A 14850-nucleotide genomic window follows, 5' to 3' on the forward strand; every position below is an offset into this window, starting at 1 on the left:
ATTTCTGATTCGTGCAATAGTTTTTCTTTCTTAGTTTTAGCTCATATATAAAAAACTAATTAACCACGAAGCAAAAGATGTACAATCGGTACAATCGTACAACCATGGTTCATGTTGTGAGCGCAGCGCAGTGCGCACGTGCGAATGGGTGTGGGCAGTTCTGTCTGTAGTTTAAAGTGGTTTAAATGTGGTGACGTGAACACTTTAGAACGAAGTCTATGCCTAAGACAGCCAGCGAAGGCACAACGTGTGTGGTGTCACCTAATTTCTGTTACTCTGTCATTTTTGAAGCAGTGTGTTGGCGGAGCTGCGAGTGAAGCCGGCGGTGACGAAGCGGCGCCAGATTTGAGTTCCTTTTGTGTGCTAGTGTTCCGTTAATTTGTCAAATTACGCAAAGATGGTTTCTGCGGACATCTTTCCACTACATTCAGAGGAACAAGAGGACTGCAACGGTGACTGTAAGTCGATTCTTATGTTACTCTTCTAGCAAATGTGTGCATTCTAGGCACATACAGGGCGTGCATATTTTGCTTGAAATGTTCGAAAAAAAATTTCGCCCTGGATGGATGGATGGCGGCGGCTGGCGCCACCTAGCCTTTTGCTCCCCCTCCTATTCTTTTTTCTTTATATCCCCTTCTTAACTAGTTCTCACTCCCCTCCTCCCCCAAAATAAATATCTAAAATAGTATAGAAAACATTAGCTCCCCGATTTATAGCATTACGTCTCCCTTGACTTCCTCCACCTTCGTTACTGCCACTCTTCTCTCGTCTATTTGCACTCGTTCGCCGGGAAAACCTAACGCCTCTTCCATATCTGTCACTGTTCCCTCAGCCAAAGTCGGGCGAAGGTCTGTGCATCTCTGTGGTCTCAATTTCGGCTCCGCAAGCTGTGCATAAAAGGTCCGCCGTTACAGCATTCTTGCTCAAATTTCGCGGAAAGATCGCATTTGAAAGACTTCGTCGTTTAGTGTAACACTCGGCACAGTTAATTGCCTGGATTTTAAGAAAAAACGTGCAATGTTGCATTCTTTTATAGAGATGCAAGCTGCTGCTGCTACAGTGCAAGCATGAACTTGTCAGAGAAAAAACAGCGCCTTTAGACGGGACACAAAGGAAGAACCACACACACACTTCGCCGACTAACATCTGCGTGTTTATTATCTTGCGTAGTCTTTTATATGGAGAACTAAGGCAGTACCAACGAGACCATGACAAGAAAACAAGGGACGAAATGAAAAAGAAAAAATCTGCTCGCCCAACGCATTCTTGTTGCACTGCAGTAGCAAGAAAATTGATTTCTTTCTCGGATAGCTTTAGAGACGGGACGCTCACGCAATCAACACTTAAGCGGTTAATCCCAAAATTCTCTAAAATTTCCCTGGTGCATTTATCAGGGCGTCTATGCACAGCTTATTAACGCAACTTTCACGTAAAGTGACTGCCTCACTTTCCAAGGTAAAAAGAACGGCACTATGTTTGTGCCAGGAGCTGAAAATGGATGCACTAGCATGCTCTATTGATAAGAAAGATGGTTTGTCTCTTAAAATGTTTTTTTAGCACTAAGACCCACAAAGTTGGTTGTCCGGTTCGTGTTTTTATTTTCACGGCAGTAAGCACAGAGTTAGCAGATCTTTTTTTTTCACCCGCTAAATATTTGAACAAACAAGATACTTCGGAGCAACGCTGATATCAAAGGTTATATGTAAAACCCCAGGATTAAAAATTTTTTAGCAACGTTTAGTGCTTAATTTATGCTTGATCTCAACACTATTTAAGCTTCACATAAGGGCAGCTGGCAGAGGGCGGTTTGCACCTTTCTGCTAGCAAAGCTCATGCACAGGGTGCACGTTAAAGATCCCCTGGTGGTCAAAATTAATCTGGAGTGCCCCACTACAATGAGATTGTGGTTTTGGCATGTAAACTCCCAGAATTCATTCATTCACTAGCAAAGCTCAAAGTTCTTACTGTTGATGACCGTTTTCTAATTAACAAGCCGGACCATTCGATTACGTACCTTAACGATACCCTTTAGAAGAGCTATACAGTACTCTTACTACTATTACAGTACTTAGCGCAAGAAAAATGAAGGATACCCTGAAGAAAGACCTCGGAGCTTTTTCTGTTGACATTAAAGACTGCACAAATAGCCTCTCAACATCTTTAGCGCCTGGTTGGAAACAAGCTTTTCAATAATGAATGACTGCTGTTCCAAAAATGCCAAATAAGTGCATGGCTATGAAGAAAAGGTGAACAGTTGTGGAACAAAAAAAAATGTGGATTTGTGTGCCAAAGATGCATGTAAAAGGTCATGTTTCAAAAAAGACGTCACTGGTTATAATGTAAAAGATAAAACTACATGGCTAGACTGGAAGAAACACTAAATTAGACTACAAACAAGAATTGGAGAATTTCATTAGTCTACCGCCACGAACCCGAAAACACAGCTTGCATTGCTATTTTTTTTTTTTTCAATTGGTTCCAAAGCTTTTATACTTGTTTCACTTCTGATAACTTGCGATACATTGTTTAGCAGATGGAGAATAGTAACTGCACTTTAAGAGTCGGTTGTGAAATATTTGGTTAGTATCAATATTCAAAAGCATTGACTAGTTCATTTTCGAAACTTCGAATATTCGCCCACCCCTAAACCAGTCTGTAACACTGCTGTCGCCTGATTTGAAGTTTGGTCACAAAATGCACTGTCATTCTCATGTGCTGAACTGCCCGGCACAATCCAGGAGAAAAGTATCAGAATGGATTCATTCCTTTGTTATGTCACTATTGCTGCCTAGTAAGATTTCTTTCATATGACCAGTCTTTGCCCTTCTTCTAGAGCACATCTTTTACAGCCATGGCATGGGTTTGGTCACAGGAATGTTTTAAGCTTTCTTTTCGCGTTTTCTTTTTGCATGTAGTCAACGGCATGCAGTTGTCATATCTCAATCTCCAGCAAATTCTGCATCAAATCCTGGCCATGGCGGCCGCATTTCAATGGAGGCAAAATGCAAAAACACCCATATATCGTACGATGGGTGCACATTAAAGAACCCCAGGTGGTCAAAGTTCACTATGGCATGCCTCATAATTGGATTGTGGTTTTGGCATGTAAAACCCCAGGATTAAAAATTTTTTAGAAAAGTTTAGTGCTTAATTTATGCTTGATCTCAACACTATTAAAGCTTCACATAATTATGGTGTGAATATAATAAAATATGTAATTCTGGGCATTATATGTCAGTGGCAAACAAGTTGCATTCCACCTCTCAGTAACATAAAGTGATTTAAGAAATATAAAGGCAATAAACTCTGAATGGTTCTGGGGGATACTGGACAAAATGATGCAGATACCTGCAGGCACTTTGGCTGACAGTCTTTGACCTGACGCCATCTTGCACCTGCAAATTTCTTAATTTTACAACACCAGCTACCATGCTCTGCTGTCCCCGGATATGCTTACCTTCTCTTGGCACCCATGCCGTAACTCTGCTAGACCATTGGCTATCTGCCCTACGCATTACATGTCCTGCCCAACTTCATCTCTTCCTCTTAATGTCAACTAGAATATTGACTACCCCCATTTATTCTATAATCCATACTATTGTCTTCCTTTCTCTTGATTTTACATCTATAATTTTTTGTTCCATTGCTCATTGTGCAGTCCTTAACTTCTCAAGCTTCTTCATCTCTTTCTGCCCCATATGTCATTACTAGTAGAATGCCATGATTGTACACATTTCTTTTCAAGGGTAGTGGTAAGCTGCCGGTCATTACTTGGTTGTGTGTTACAACCCATCTTAATGTAACTTTCCTTCTTATGATTAGGGTTCCCTTTGACTAATTGGCCTAGATAAACATACTCTTGCACAGATTTTAGGGGCTGGCTGCCAATCAAATTCTCGTTCCCTTGCCAGGCTATTGAACATTACCTTAGTCTTCTCCATATATTAATCTTCATACCAGACAGGCATAAGAATTTACTTCGAAAGTTATTATGCCCTTAGCTGCAGCTGCCTTCTGGTCTCGGAAGAATGTGGCAATAAACACCAAAAAAGTCTGCAAAATTTGAGTTAAAGCAGAGAAAAGGAAAAGAAAAGCATGATGTTGAGATTATCAGTAGAGCCGAACCTTGTTATAACAGTCACATTCAACACAAAAATACCTTTGTTAGATGCGATAATCATTATAAGCATATATTTGTTACGTGTCAATATTGGCCAGAACATTTTAGATTTGATTTGTTTTATTCATGTTTGTTATATCAAGGACAGACTGTACTGGTACAGTCATGCAGTTTGCTTCATTGAAACCAGTCATAGGCATATAGTAGCACCTGGAATGGGGGGTGAATTTTGAAGTTATGAAATATTTATAAAATTAAATTTCTAATATAAAATCTGAGGACACCTAAGCACTTCTTATAAGTTGGGAATGTGAAAGCATTAATGTCTAATTGAATGCTGCTGGGCGGTCCTTCAAGTTCTGAACACCTCGTGGGCAAGCGAGCATGTCGAGACGCTTGGCCAACACCTCCTAGATAGCACAAGGCCGGTGCATTTTGATCCGTGACATTATGCTACCTTGCCCGACTGCCATAGAATATAATGGGGGACACTCCTGAGTAAGCCGCGATGATGTTGACGTCACTGCTTTCGTCACGCCGGGCTTGGCAAGGAAAATTTCGGTCCAAGTAGGATGGTGTCATAAAGCGGAGCATTCTAATGCAAATAGAATTATACTTTATTTGTGACATCGCGTGGGCACAGAGCTCCAATGAATAGCAATGAGAAACTGACCAGGTAGATAAAACACTGCGTTAGAATCGGTGAACTTACCCGGTTCATCCATCATAGTGGCTGCAGCGCAAAGACTGCAAGGGCCACAGCTAGGGCTCTCCCGACCCCTGTGCTGTACCTGCGCCAGGTAAAATGGGTGCAAGTATATGAAAAAAACTAAAGATTGTGTAGGTGGCAGGCTGGTGTGCAATTTTGACTTCGCCAGGTTCCTTGCTTCGGTGCACATGTAGGCTCACAACTACAGGCCGATCGCAGTCTCATCTCAATGGTAAATTAGTTTTCACCGACCATTTGCCTAAATTCCACAAATAAAATTTTGCTTACTTTTTTTATTATTAAAGTGAAAATGCTGAACGCTGTCTATGTATATATATATATATATATATAACTCTTTACAAGCTTCTATTCCGCTTTTATGCTCAAATCTGTGTTGGTTAACCATTCATCAGGAATGTTTTCAAGACTTCCACCCTGAAGCTACTCAACTGTTACAACTGTTATCGTAGCTGCTGGGGAACACTCTGTAGTAAAACTGTGTGCTCTGACACTCTATGATAATTTGGAATAATACATATTTGGGGAGACTTATTACTGGGACGTACTGATGCTCATAAGTGTTACATTGCTTCATTTGTTTTGTGACCAGACGGCACATGTTCAGCTTCATTTCCTGCATTGTGCAAACAGAGAATTTTTCACAGAGAATGAAAGTGGTTGATTTACTGTAGCTTTTATTCCTATATTATATACAAAGTTCACTGCTCTTTCCAACTAATTGTCATATCTAATTACCTTGGCTAGTCTCTTCAGAATGGCTCGCTCTGCAGAATATCAGCTTCCTTACTCTGTCTAGAAGGCTCAGACCTTACCTAGATGGACCATTATCATCACATAGGTTTATCAAACAGCAACTTAAGCTTTCCTCTATGCAATAAGGAAATACTACCATGCAACATTTACTTTGGCACTTTCACTGAAGGTGGGCTCAGATGCTTGACCAATTTTTGTATGGGCAGCATATCATGTATGTGAACAATATTGACTTCAAATTTTAGAGCGACGTGAAGAGGCGTATGTGTGATGCTGCTATTGTATTTATTATGGTCCACTACTTCCCCGAATTCTCTCACTCTGGGGGCATGTTGGGTTTCGATCAGTGATTTATATTTGTGAACTCTGTGGGCTATGCAAGCTTTCTCACAGTTTCGGTTCATGTTGAGTAGATGATGAGTGCACAGCAGAAAATAACAATTTTAAGATGACTTCAAATTCCATGCATATGGCATGTTTTATGGACAAACATACTCACTGAAAGACATGCCTTTGGTAAAGAAATGAATGAAAGGAATGTTGGAGCAAGCAAGAAAACTATAAATGGCGTGTTTGCAGTAATGGTGAGAGAGGACTCATGTAGATAGCAGACATAATGGCTTGCTTTGGAGATTAATTGCATCAAAGCCAAGTCTATTGTGAAAACAGCGGCTTCAAATTGACTGGCATCTTTGCATTTGTAACAAATTCTGAGCTGTCAATAAGGCACATTGCAGTGCATTCTCAAGGCCATGTTTTTCCCCAGTGAAGCTGTTTTTGGCTAGGTTCTCGCGTATATCGTCTCCATGGACATAGACCAACAATTTTTCGTACTTGGGCCGATCCCGAAGAGAGTGCAATACCGGGCCGACCTGCAGCGAAGGTGCAGTGCACCATTAAGGGGCCACATTCACAGCTTCGCTGGTCATCCTTCTTCACAGAGCGGAAGGGCACTGAATTTTTTTACAGTGAAAAAGTGTGAAATAAATGGGCCTGCTTAGCACTGAAAATGAGAAACCCTCTCACTTCCCCTTCTACATTTACGGTAACTATCCTGTGGTGGACAACTGCCAATTAATGGATCTATTATACAGCTTGTTACATGGATATGAGTCTTCCTACAATATAATAACATATAACAATCTAAGGGTTTGTGAATATCCGAAATTTCACTTATGAATTGAATTAGCCTTGCTATTCGTTTCTAGTCTGAACAACACTTTGTACCCTTGAGGGAGAAATACTAATGCAAGTGGAAACTGTTCCAGATGTTTCTGCTGCAGGAGAGCCACAATTGTTCAACAGAGGCATCACTTTCTTTGTGAATTTAGAGTGCAGATAACTTGTGCCTAAGAATTTGCAGTCATTCACTTAGAAAGCCTCACTTCAGGCATCCTACGTACAAATTTGTCCTTCCAATTTAGGCTATAGCATTCACTATCTGGCCTGCCTCACAGGACTTTCATACCCTTAAAGCAATGCGAAGTGCTATACTATTATACTTCTGGATGGATGGATGGATGGATGGAATAACTTCAATGAAAGGTCCTGGGAGCTATGGGGCGCAAGGCCCCATAGAGCAGGCTACTCCCACGTTGGGACCGGAAATTGTAACTCCCTGGCCGCATCGTGGGCTCGCTTGATGGCCCAGAGCTGCTCCGCCAGATCCGTGCTGTGTAATGCTTCTTGTAGCCTGATGGAGTCTTGATTCATGTTTGCGTGAGTACGACCACACGGCCAGAGCAAGTGATACACGTCTAGTGTGCTATGGCAATTTTCGCAATATGATGTTGTGTATAAGTCAGACATGTAGTGATGTAGTCTGTTCTACGTGGGGTACGTGTTGGTTTGTAGCATTCTGAACGTGAGGGCTTGAGGCCTGGTGAGCTTATTGTGAGGTGTGCTGTATATTCTGCCGACCAGATAGAAGTGCTTTGTGATCTCGTTATATGTTGAGGGAGGGTCCTGATTCTCGCTGGGATGGTCACGACCAGAATAGGTGGCGTCACGGAGGATTAGGTCTCGCGCGCTTCTGTGAGCCATCTTGTTGAGATAGGGAGGGGCGTCCTCGATCTCTCTGAGGTGTGCCGGGAACCAGCAGATGGTGTGATGCTGCAGTGGTGCGGATCTATTGATTATTTATAGTGCTTGTCTTGCAACGGCTCCTTTCTGAAAGGCTTTGACGGCCGAGTGTGAATCGCTGTAGATGTGGGTGGTGGTCAGATCTGTGAGCGCGAGTGCGATGGCGACCTGTTCTGCTATTTCAGACTTGTGGGTCTTGACTGTGAGGGCGTTTGTGACTTGACCTTGCTTATTGATCGTGGTGGCAACAAAGGCCTTCCTGGACGGGTACTGTGCCGCATCTACGAAACAGGCTAGCATCTTCTTATCGCGTATTTCGCGCAGGATGAACAATCCGCGTGCCAGCCTTCTGGGTTGATGGTGCGCGTGGTTCATGTTCTGCGGGAGTGGGGGAACCATATAGGAGTTGCATGTGTCTGTCGGAATGCTTTTGTATAGATTCTGGATTGCTGTGGTGTCATGACCTAGTTTGGCTAGGATTTCTCTACCCGGTTTGGTTCCAGAGAGTCTTGTCAATTGAGCCTGTCCTTGAGCTTCGGCGACCTCTTTAAGTGTATTGTGTACACCCAGTTGCAGCAGGAGCTCTGTCTCAGTGTTCTTGGGGATTCCCAGCGCTAGTTTGACTAGCATCCTCAGTTGAACATCGAGTTTGTCCTTCTCCGCTACCTTCCATCTGTGCGTGGCCGCCTCGTACGTGAAGTAGCATAGCGCAAAGGTGTGTGCTAGCTAGCCTGAAGAGATTTTCTTCCTTGAGGCCGTGTTGTCTGTTTGCTACGCGTCATACGAGATTCAAGGCATTATTCAACTTTGTTACGATCTTCTCCACTGTCGCTGCGTTAGAGCCTTTGCTCTCAATGAGCATCCCGACGACTCTTGATTTTGCTGATGTGTGGAATGGTTCCTCCGTCTTTTGTTCTGAGAGTAATGGCGTGTCTGTCTCTGATTTCACTCTTTGGCTTGGGACCGCTTCTCGATGGTGTGTAGACGAGGAGCTCAGACTTCGCAGGCGAACAATGCAGGCCCGTGGGAGCGAGGTATTCCTTGATCGCATCGATCGCTTGCTGTAGAGTGTTTTCAATTGATCCCAGGCTACCTCTGGGGATCTGGAGCATAACGTCATCTGCGTATATGGTGTATTTGACGTTCTCAATTTGATCGAGTCTCTTGCCTAGGCCAGCTAGCGCAAGGTTAAAAAGTGTCGGAGAGAGGACAGAACCTTGCGGGGTGCCTTTGCCGCTGAGTTTGTGTTTCTGGGACCTAATTTCCCCTAGACGGAGGGTGGCCATTCTGTCGCTCTGGAACAATTTTGTATAAGCATAGAGTCTCGTGCTGAGGTCGAGGCTGGAGATCGTGTCGAGTATGTAGTCATGTGATAAATTATCGAAGGCCTTCTATCCTTCAAAGAACACAACAACCTCGTGCATCTGATGATGTGCTGTTCCCTTGTTTCATTACTGTTATCAAGGTGCTCCACATAACTAAAAGTGCTTGTTTGTCATTTACAATGTCCTTAGTTGACTATGCGTCCAATAATTATGACATGCATGTATTGAGTAACTAAGTAATCCTCTGTTTTTAGTGGGCAGACTCAACTCGATATTCACATATAATTTTGCTAGAATATTTGTATTCAATTTGAGTAAGAAATTCCACTATTTGAGCACACCTATAATGATCACAATTTGCACACTCTGGGTCCTGCAGCCTGGAGCTCTTCATAAAATGTTTACGTTCATCAATATCAAGCCAAGCATCTGGACTGCCAAGAAATCCAGCTTTTCAGCAGCAGCCATGGTCCATATGCTTCTTCATGGATGTACACATTCAAGCGGAATGCAGCCACGATAACCCTAGTTACACTACCATCATGAGGGAAAAAAACCTTCAGCTTTCTTTGAATGGTGAAAGAAATACTACTGAGCTCCTGCCATAGTCAGGCAGGGTAATCACGGCACTGCTTCCTTTCTCATTTGCAAGAATGCCCAGGTGATGTGATTTAGCTATACAGGGAATAGTTTGTTGCAACGTGGATGTTTAATTCAGTTCCAAAGGGTGCAGTGTTTGGCATTTTATTTACTGTTCACAAGTTTTTGGCGCTTGCTATCCTCATAGGGGATGTAACTACGCAAACAAAGCAACATTAGAGGTGTCAAGCCTGTTTCACACGCAAGCGATGGCACGGCGGCTGAGTGGCACCATGGCGCGCAGGCACAGCTTCGTTTCATGTGCACTGTTTTGGCGCGATACGTGCCACTGTGATGCATAGCGTTGTTTGCGGAAAGTGCATGTGAGCAGCCAGTTTCACCGGTCTTGAAAAGCGGCGCCTTACTCCACATTTCCCTGTTTTGCTGTGCTTGAGCTGTGGGTTTCATCGGCATACTAAGTTGGTGCTGCACTTTCGTTCGCGCTTGTACACCTTGCAGAAAATAAAAAGTACTGTGTGTCCAACTACTACAACTTTTTTATTCACTTTTAGCTCTTTATAAGCAACAGCTTAAGTCTTGCTAAGTACACGCACACAGAATTTGCCATATAGATGCAAAGGGATGGGTTGGTTCATATTTCTGCAATTTGGGCTTGAAGCATGTGCATGTCTGCTAGTGGCTCTTGTTTTTTAATGTCGCAAGGCGTTCGGGCGCCATCTTGGCCACCCGGGTGCAAGAGGCCTATGGACGACTTTCAAAAAACCTTGCATCACTTTTCACCTCTAGGCATCCGAGTAGAAAGGCAGCGGCCCTTGTAGAGATTGGGGTATGTAGCCTTTTGACTGAAGAAACAAGACGTAACAAAACTACGAACATGCTAGCTCAGAGTTATAAAGAAAAAACACCTACTTGTGCTGTAAACGAAAAGTATGGTTGCCATTTTGTCCCGTTTGTCCGGGCCCATGCATATGGGGTTATCATTGGAGGAAAAAAAAAAAAAAAGAGGCAAAAAGAAGAAACCCGCATGTGTGGGCAATTTGGTTCGAACTTGAAAACTACAAACAGAAACAAGTAGTACTTCTGAGGCACCAATGGACATGGCCGATTCGCGCGACGCCGACTTTCACTTTATGGAAGTATGCATCACTTACGACGACGACTACCTTCAGCTTCAGCTGCCGTAATTTCTTCTCAAAGAACCCGCCTATTATCTTTGTTGCAAAAATCCTTCATTTTAGCATCCCACACAAGTGTACACTGCACAACTTGAGAGATGAACGGCTCGTTGAAGACAGTGCGAGACATTGCAAACTGGCAGCGGATGTCGTCTGCTACAAATGTCCGCAAGAACCATCTGCTCGAGTGGGCGAGTTCTCCACGTTTTGACCAGGCCCCTGTGACGTGAGCTTAACGTTGCTACTCACTGGCGCTCTGCCATTGGTTGCCGTTGTCACCGCTCATGAATTTTTCCAAATGTTTTGATCGTGATCGCAGAGGCACGCATTGCTCGAAAAACTTCTTTTGGGAAAGGAGGTTCGGAAAGGTGCCGGCCACCATGCTGTTTCTGGCCCAAAATCGCTTGCATGTGAAACAGACTTTACACTATCACATGTATGAAAAAAAAAAGTATACATTTTTTTTAGCTTTGAATGGATGAGAGTCCTCGGTAGGTGTATTGGTGAATGATGACTGGAACCTTCTCTTGCGACATATGTAAAGAGAAGTTGCTGTTTCTGTGCAGCGTTTTCTGCTAACTAGAGCAACATAAAAAAAAAAAACATGCTTTAGCTAAAGCCCTTGGTTTGCTTGTTTTATATTTTGGTCATTTGGAGGGCATTCAAATTGGGGACCACCTTTAGTGAATACATAAGATAAACCAATTTTACACAAAAAAATTTCTGAATTCAGGGCCTTGCCAAAATCGTCAACAGTTAGTTTTTTTGGGGCAGAGCATACTTTACCTTGACAAACCAAGGTATCAGTAAGTTGCTCCGAAGTGTCTCTGAACTGTAGTGTCACTTCTCGCAAATTCTTGCATCGTGAATAGTGGCTGATTATAAAAAGTACAAAATCACCCCAGAAAAACTTTGCAAAATTTGCAAACTGTTATTTATTTTCCTTGGTGTTACACCTCATGCCAGTGTGCTGCCATTTGGAACATATATTTTAACAAAACTCGAATGGTTCTAGTTAGTGGTCACATGACACTCTTGAACAGTGGTAACAAATAACCCTAGCTTGATCACCTTTATTCAGTTATTACTCGGAACTTGCAGTTTCATACAAGTTAACAAGGTTGCATTGCTTCAATGTCCAGTTAGTGTTTTTTTGTAGCTGCTAAATAAAGTCCATCCTTAAGGTGCAGCTTGGAGACAAGTGCTGCAATTGTTACTGCACCACTTGACAACTATTTTTTCTAGAACGTTGCTTTTCAGGGAGAAATAAATAGGGTCTAAGCATATCTTTATAAAACCAGCATAGCGCGAAAAAATCTGTAGGAATCTGGTGTTGCCTAAAATAAATGACCAAGTGTTGAATGGTACAAGCAGCACTGCCATCAATGGTGGGAATTTCATCAATGGTGGGAATTTCATCAGTGCTATGTGAAACAGATGACACTCCGCAGGAGAAATGCGGAGATTACACAACAAAACTGCTGGCCACAGAACTGATTGTGTCCTTGCATGATAAGCTGCACAAGACATTATGATGTCAATTTCATTCTGAGATTAATTAAATCTGTGTCTATTGCTCAGACTTGCAGGTGCCTCCCTTGGTGCCACCGTAGACAACAGCATGTTACTGCCTTGCTCTTTCAGTAGATTGCAGGCTTATCGCATTGCAGTCGCATTGCAATTGTTGTTTTGACTCTAATCTCATATTGTTATATTTTAATGTACAAAAATTGAAAACACTTCTGTGTCATGGGATGCACAAGCAGATATCAGACAGAATTTGTCCATGGCCTTGTAGCCTCGAGAGCTGCAACCGTTTGATAAATGTCGCTCTCTGATGTTCTCCAAAGCATGAAAGTAGCCATGGTGCCCTAGTGCTAAAAATTCCTCCACTGGCTGCACTTGTGCAAGTAGCCTCACAGACAGGGTAGTTATACTTTTTATTTTGTTACATTCTGACTGGCGAATGCAGCTTTCATACGAAGCCTGAATATCTCAGTATTCTGTGCACATGCATGGTAAGAAATCAGTTGCAATAAAGGTTTGGTGATGTTGGTTCCAACTTCTCAATGCTGTTTTAACACATATGGAAAACTATTGCAAAGATTTACTTAAATAGAGCAAGATGCAAATGCAGTCACACATCCCTACAGAGAAAAGACCTGTAAAAAGGATTGATTATGCCCTAGGCAAATCCGTATCTTTCGTATGTAGTGTGAAGATCTCTACAATGAATTTTCCTGTATAACAAAGGAAGTTAAAGGAACACTAAAGGCAAATATTAAGTCAAGCTAAAGTGATTGATTAGCGCTGGAGATAGCGCTGGAGGCGTCAATATTATCGCAAACAGAGCCTTAATAATCGAGAAATTAAGGTAAATGCAGGACATGGTTAGAGACTCCCCCGGGACATTCAAGCACTTGTCCAATGACGAAAGCACTCCTCGGTTAAATTCTTTCACTAGTACTCAACCATCCGCTGCAAACAACATACTTGTTTAGTATTATAAGAGGAAATAAAATGCTACTTGTGCAGTGCTATCTCATTCTTTAGAAAAAAGAACTTATTGAAATTACCCTTGACAACGATGCGGGTGGTCGAAGGGTTTCATTTTCGCTAGACTCTGCGTTGCCCACGATTTTGCGTTTCAGTAGTTTCGTTATCGTGTAGTTCTGTGCTGATTTTGCTGGCTCGCAGAAGTCGCACAAACTGCAAGTAGCAGATAATTCAACTTTCATGTGATGTCGTGGGGTGCCCGAACGGTCCACGCCACTTGACCAAAAAGCAGCTGCAGCGGGAAATCCACTACTCTGTCTTGGCTCGGTACCGCCATCTGTCGGGCGGGGTTTTACTTGCCGACAGCAGCAAAGGGTGGTGATGGCGTGTGCGTCATCACTCCTCCGGGTGGGTGGCAGGAGATTTGAATTTCGAAAAAGGCATTCGGACTGTTCAGATGCAATTTTCTCGTAAACTAAGTCTTTTCTTGGCCTGAAACAAGCGTTGCGAGGTGAGGTTTCTGGAACAGTATTTAAACATCGACTTACTATTCGCCTTAAGCATCCCTGATGGCTGATTAGTTGCTTTACAAGAATGCAACATAGCGATGCCGCCACTGCCCTCCGCAGATGTCACCGAGGTGTGCATTGCACTAACAGCAGTACAAGTGACGCACTTGATAAGTGTGCCGATGCCGAAAGTAGTCCTGCTACAAGAATCGCGGAACCCTTACGTCGCTTATAACTAATCAGCGGGTGCGATGGCTGACAAATGCGTCGTAGTTGATGACGACGTGATGATGTAATTCTAACTGATGACTGGCGGCACCAAAAGAAATGCAAATGTCACCAAGGCAACAGTGGTGAAAATTTCGTAAACAAACCAAAAATTTTGATGGCAAGAGAGGTGAAAGCAGCATTCAACGATCCGCACCTTTAATTCGCCACATATCGTGCTATAAACCTTAATGCAATAAGGCTGGCTGCCCAGACGTATTTAGAGTGTGCACCGAAATAAATAGCGACTTGTTTCACTAAAAGTCTCCTTGAATTCCTGTTAAATAAATGTTTTTTGTGGAATGTGTTTAGCCTGCTCGATTGGGAGCGGCACTATGCACGACCTTTACAATGAAGTAGACCTGTATAACATAGAAATTTAGGAGTTCCGGAGCACTTCATTATAAAGGCTTTTGACTGTATAAAGCATCACACTTGGCAAGCACACTTCATGGCATGCATATTAGGTTTGTTTACCCTCTAAATTTTTCGTTGCCAGATTCAGATTCTCATTTTTCATGCAGCCTTGTTTTTTTTTTTCATCCTTTTGAATGTTCGACCTTTAGAAAATAACTTAATTGTAAAAATTTTAAAACCATGGCACAACATGCTTATTGTGCTATGTGCCTTGAATTTCTCCCCCAGCTTTTCCAGCCGATGAGAGCTCTCTGGGTGTTACCATAATGGCCTCTTACGTCTGTTACGAGTCCATATGAACACCCCAAAAGCACTACGGATGGCAGCAGCATGTGGAATGTGTGCCCACGCGCAACAGTCCAGACATGGGTGTTCT

General features: G+C 42.8%; 1 protein-coding gene across 1 annotated transcript in view; it reads left to right on the top strand.

Annotated features, from left to right (window-relative positions):
* The first annotated feature begins 131 nt into the window (after positions 1-131).
* The window catches only part of tws (protein phosphatase 2 regulatory subunit tws), a 66344-nt gene continuing 51625 nt past the window's right edge, over positions 132-14850 (top strand). The window contains exon 1 of the mRNA XM_065439703.1: positions 132-458. Within this exon, the coding sequence (XP_065295775.1) occupies positions 398-458 (61 nt within the window). The 5' untranslated portion in view covers positions 132-397. The remainder of the gene's footprint in view (positions 459-14850) is intronic.

Source organism: Dermacentor albipictus, chromosome 1, assembly GCF_038994185.2.
Source record: "Dermacentor albipictus isolate Rhodes 1998 colony chromosome 1, USDA_Dalb.pri_finalv2, whole genome shotgun sequence".
NCBI classification, from domain to species: domain Eukaryota; kingdom Metazoa; phylum Arthropoda; class Arachnida; order Ixodida; family Ixodidae; genus Dermacentor; species Dermacentor albipictus.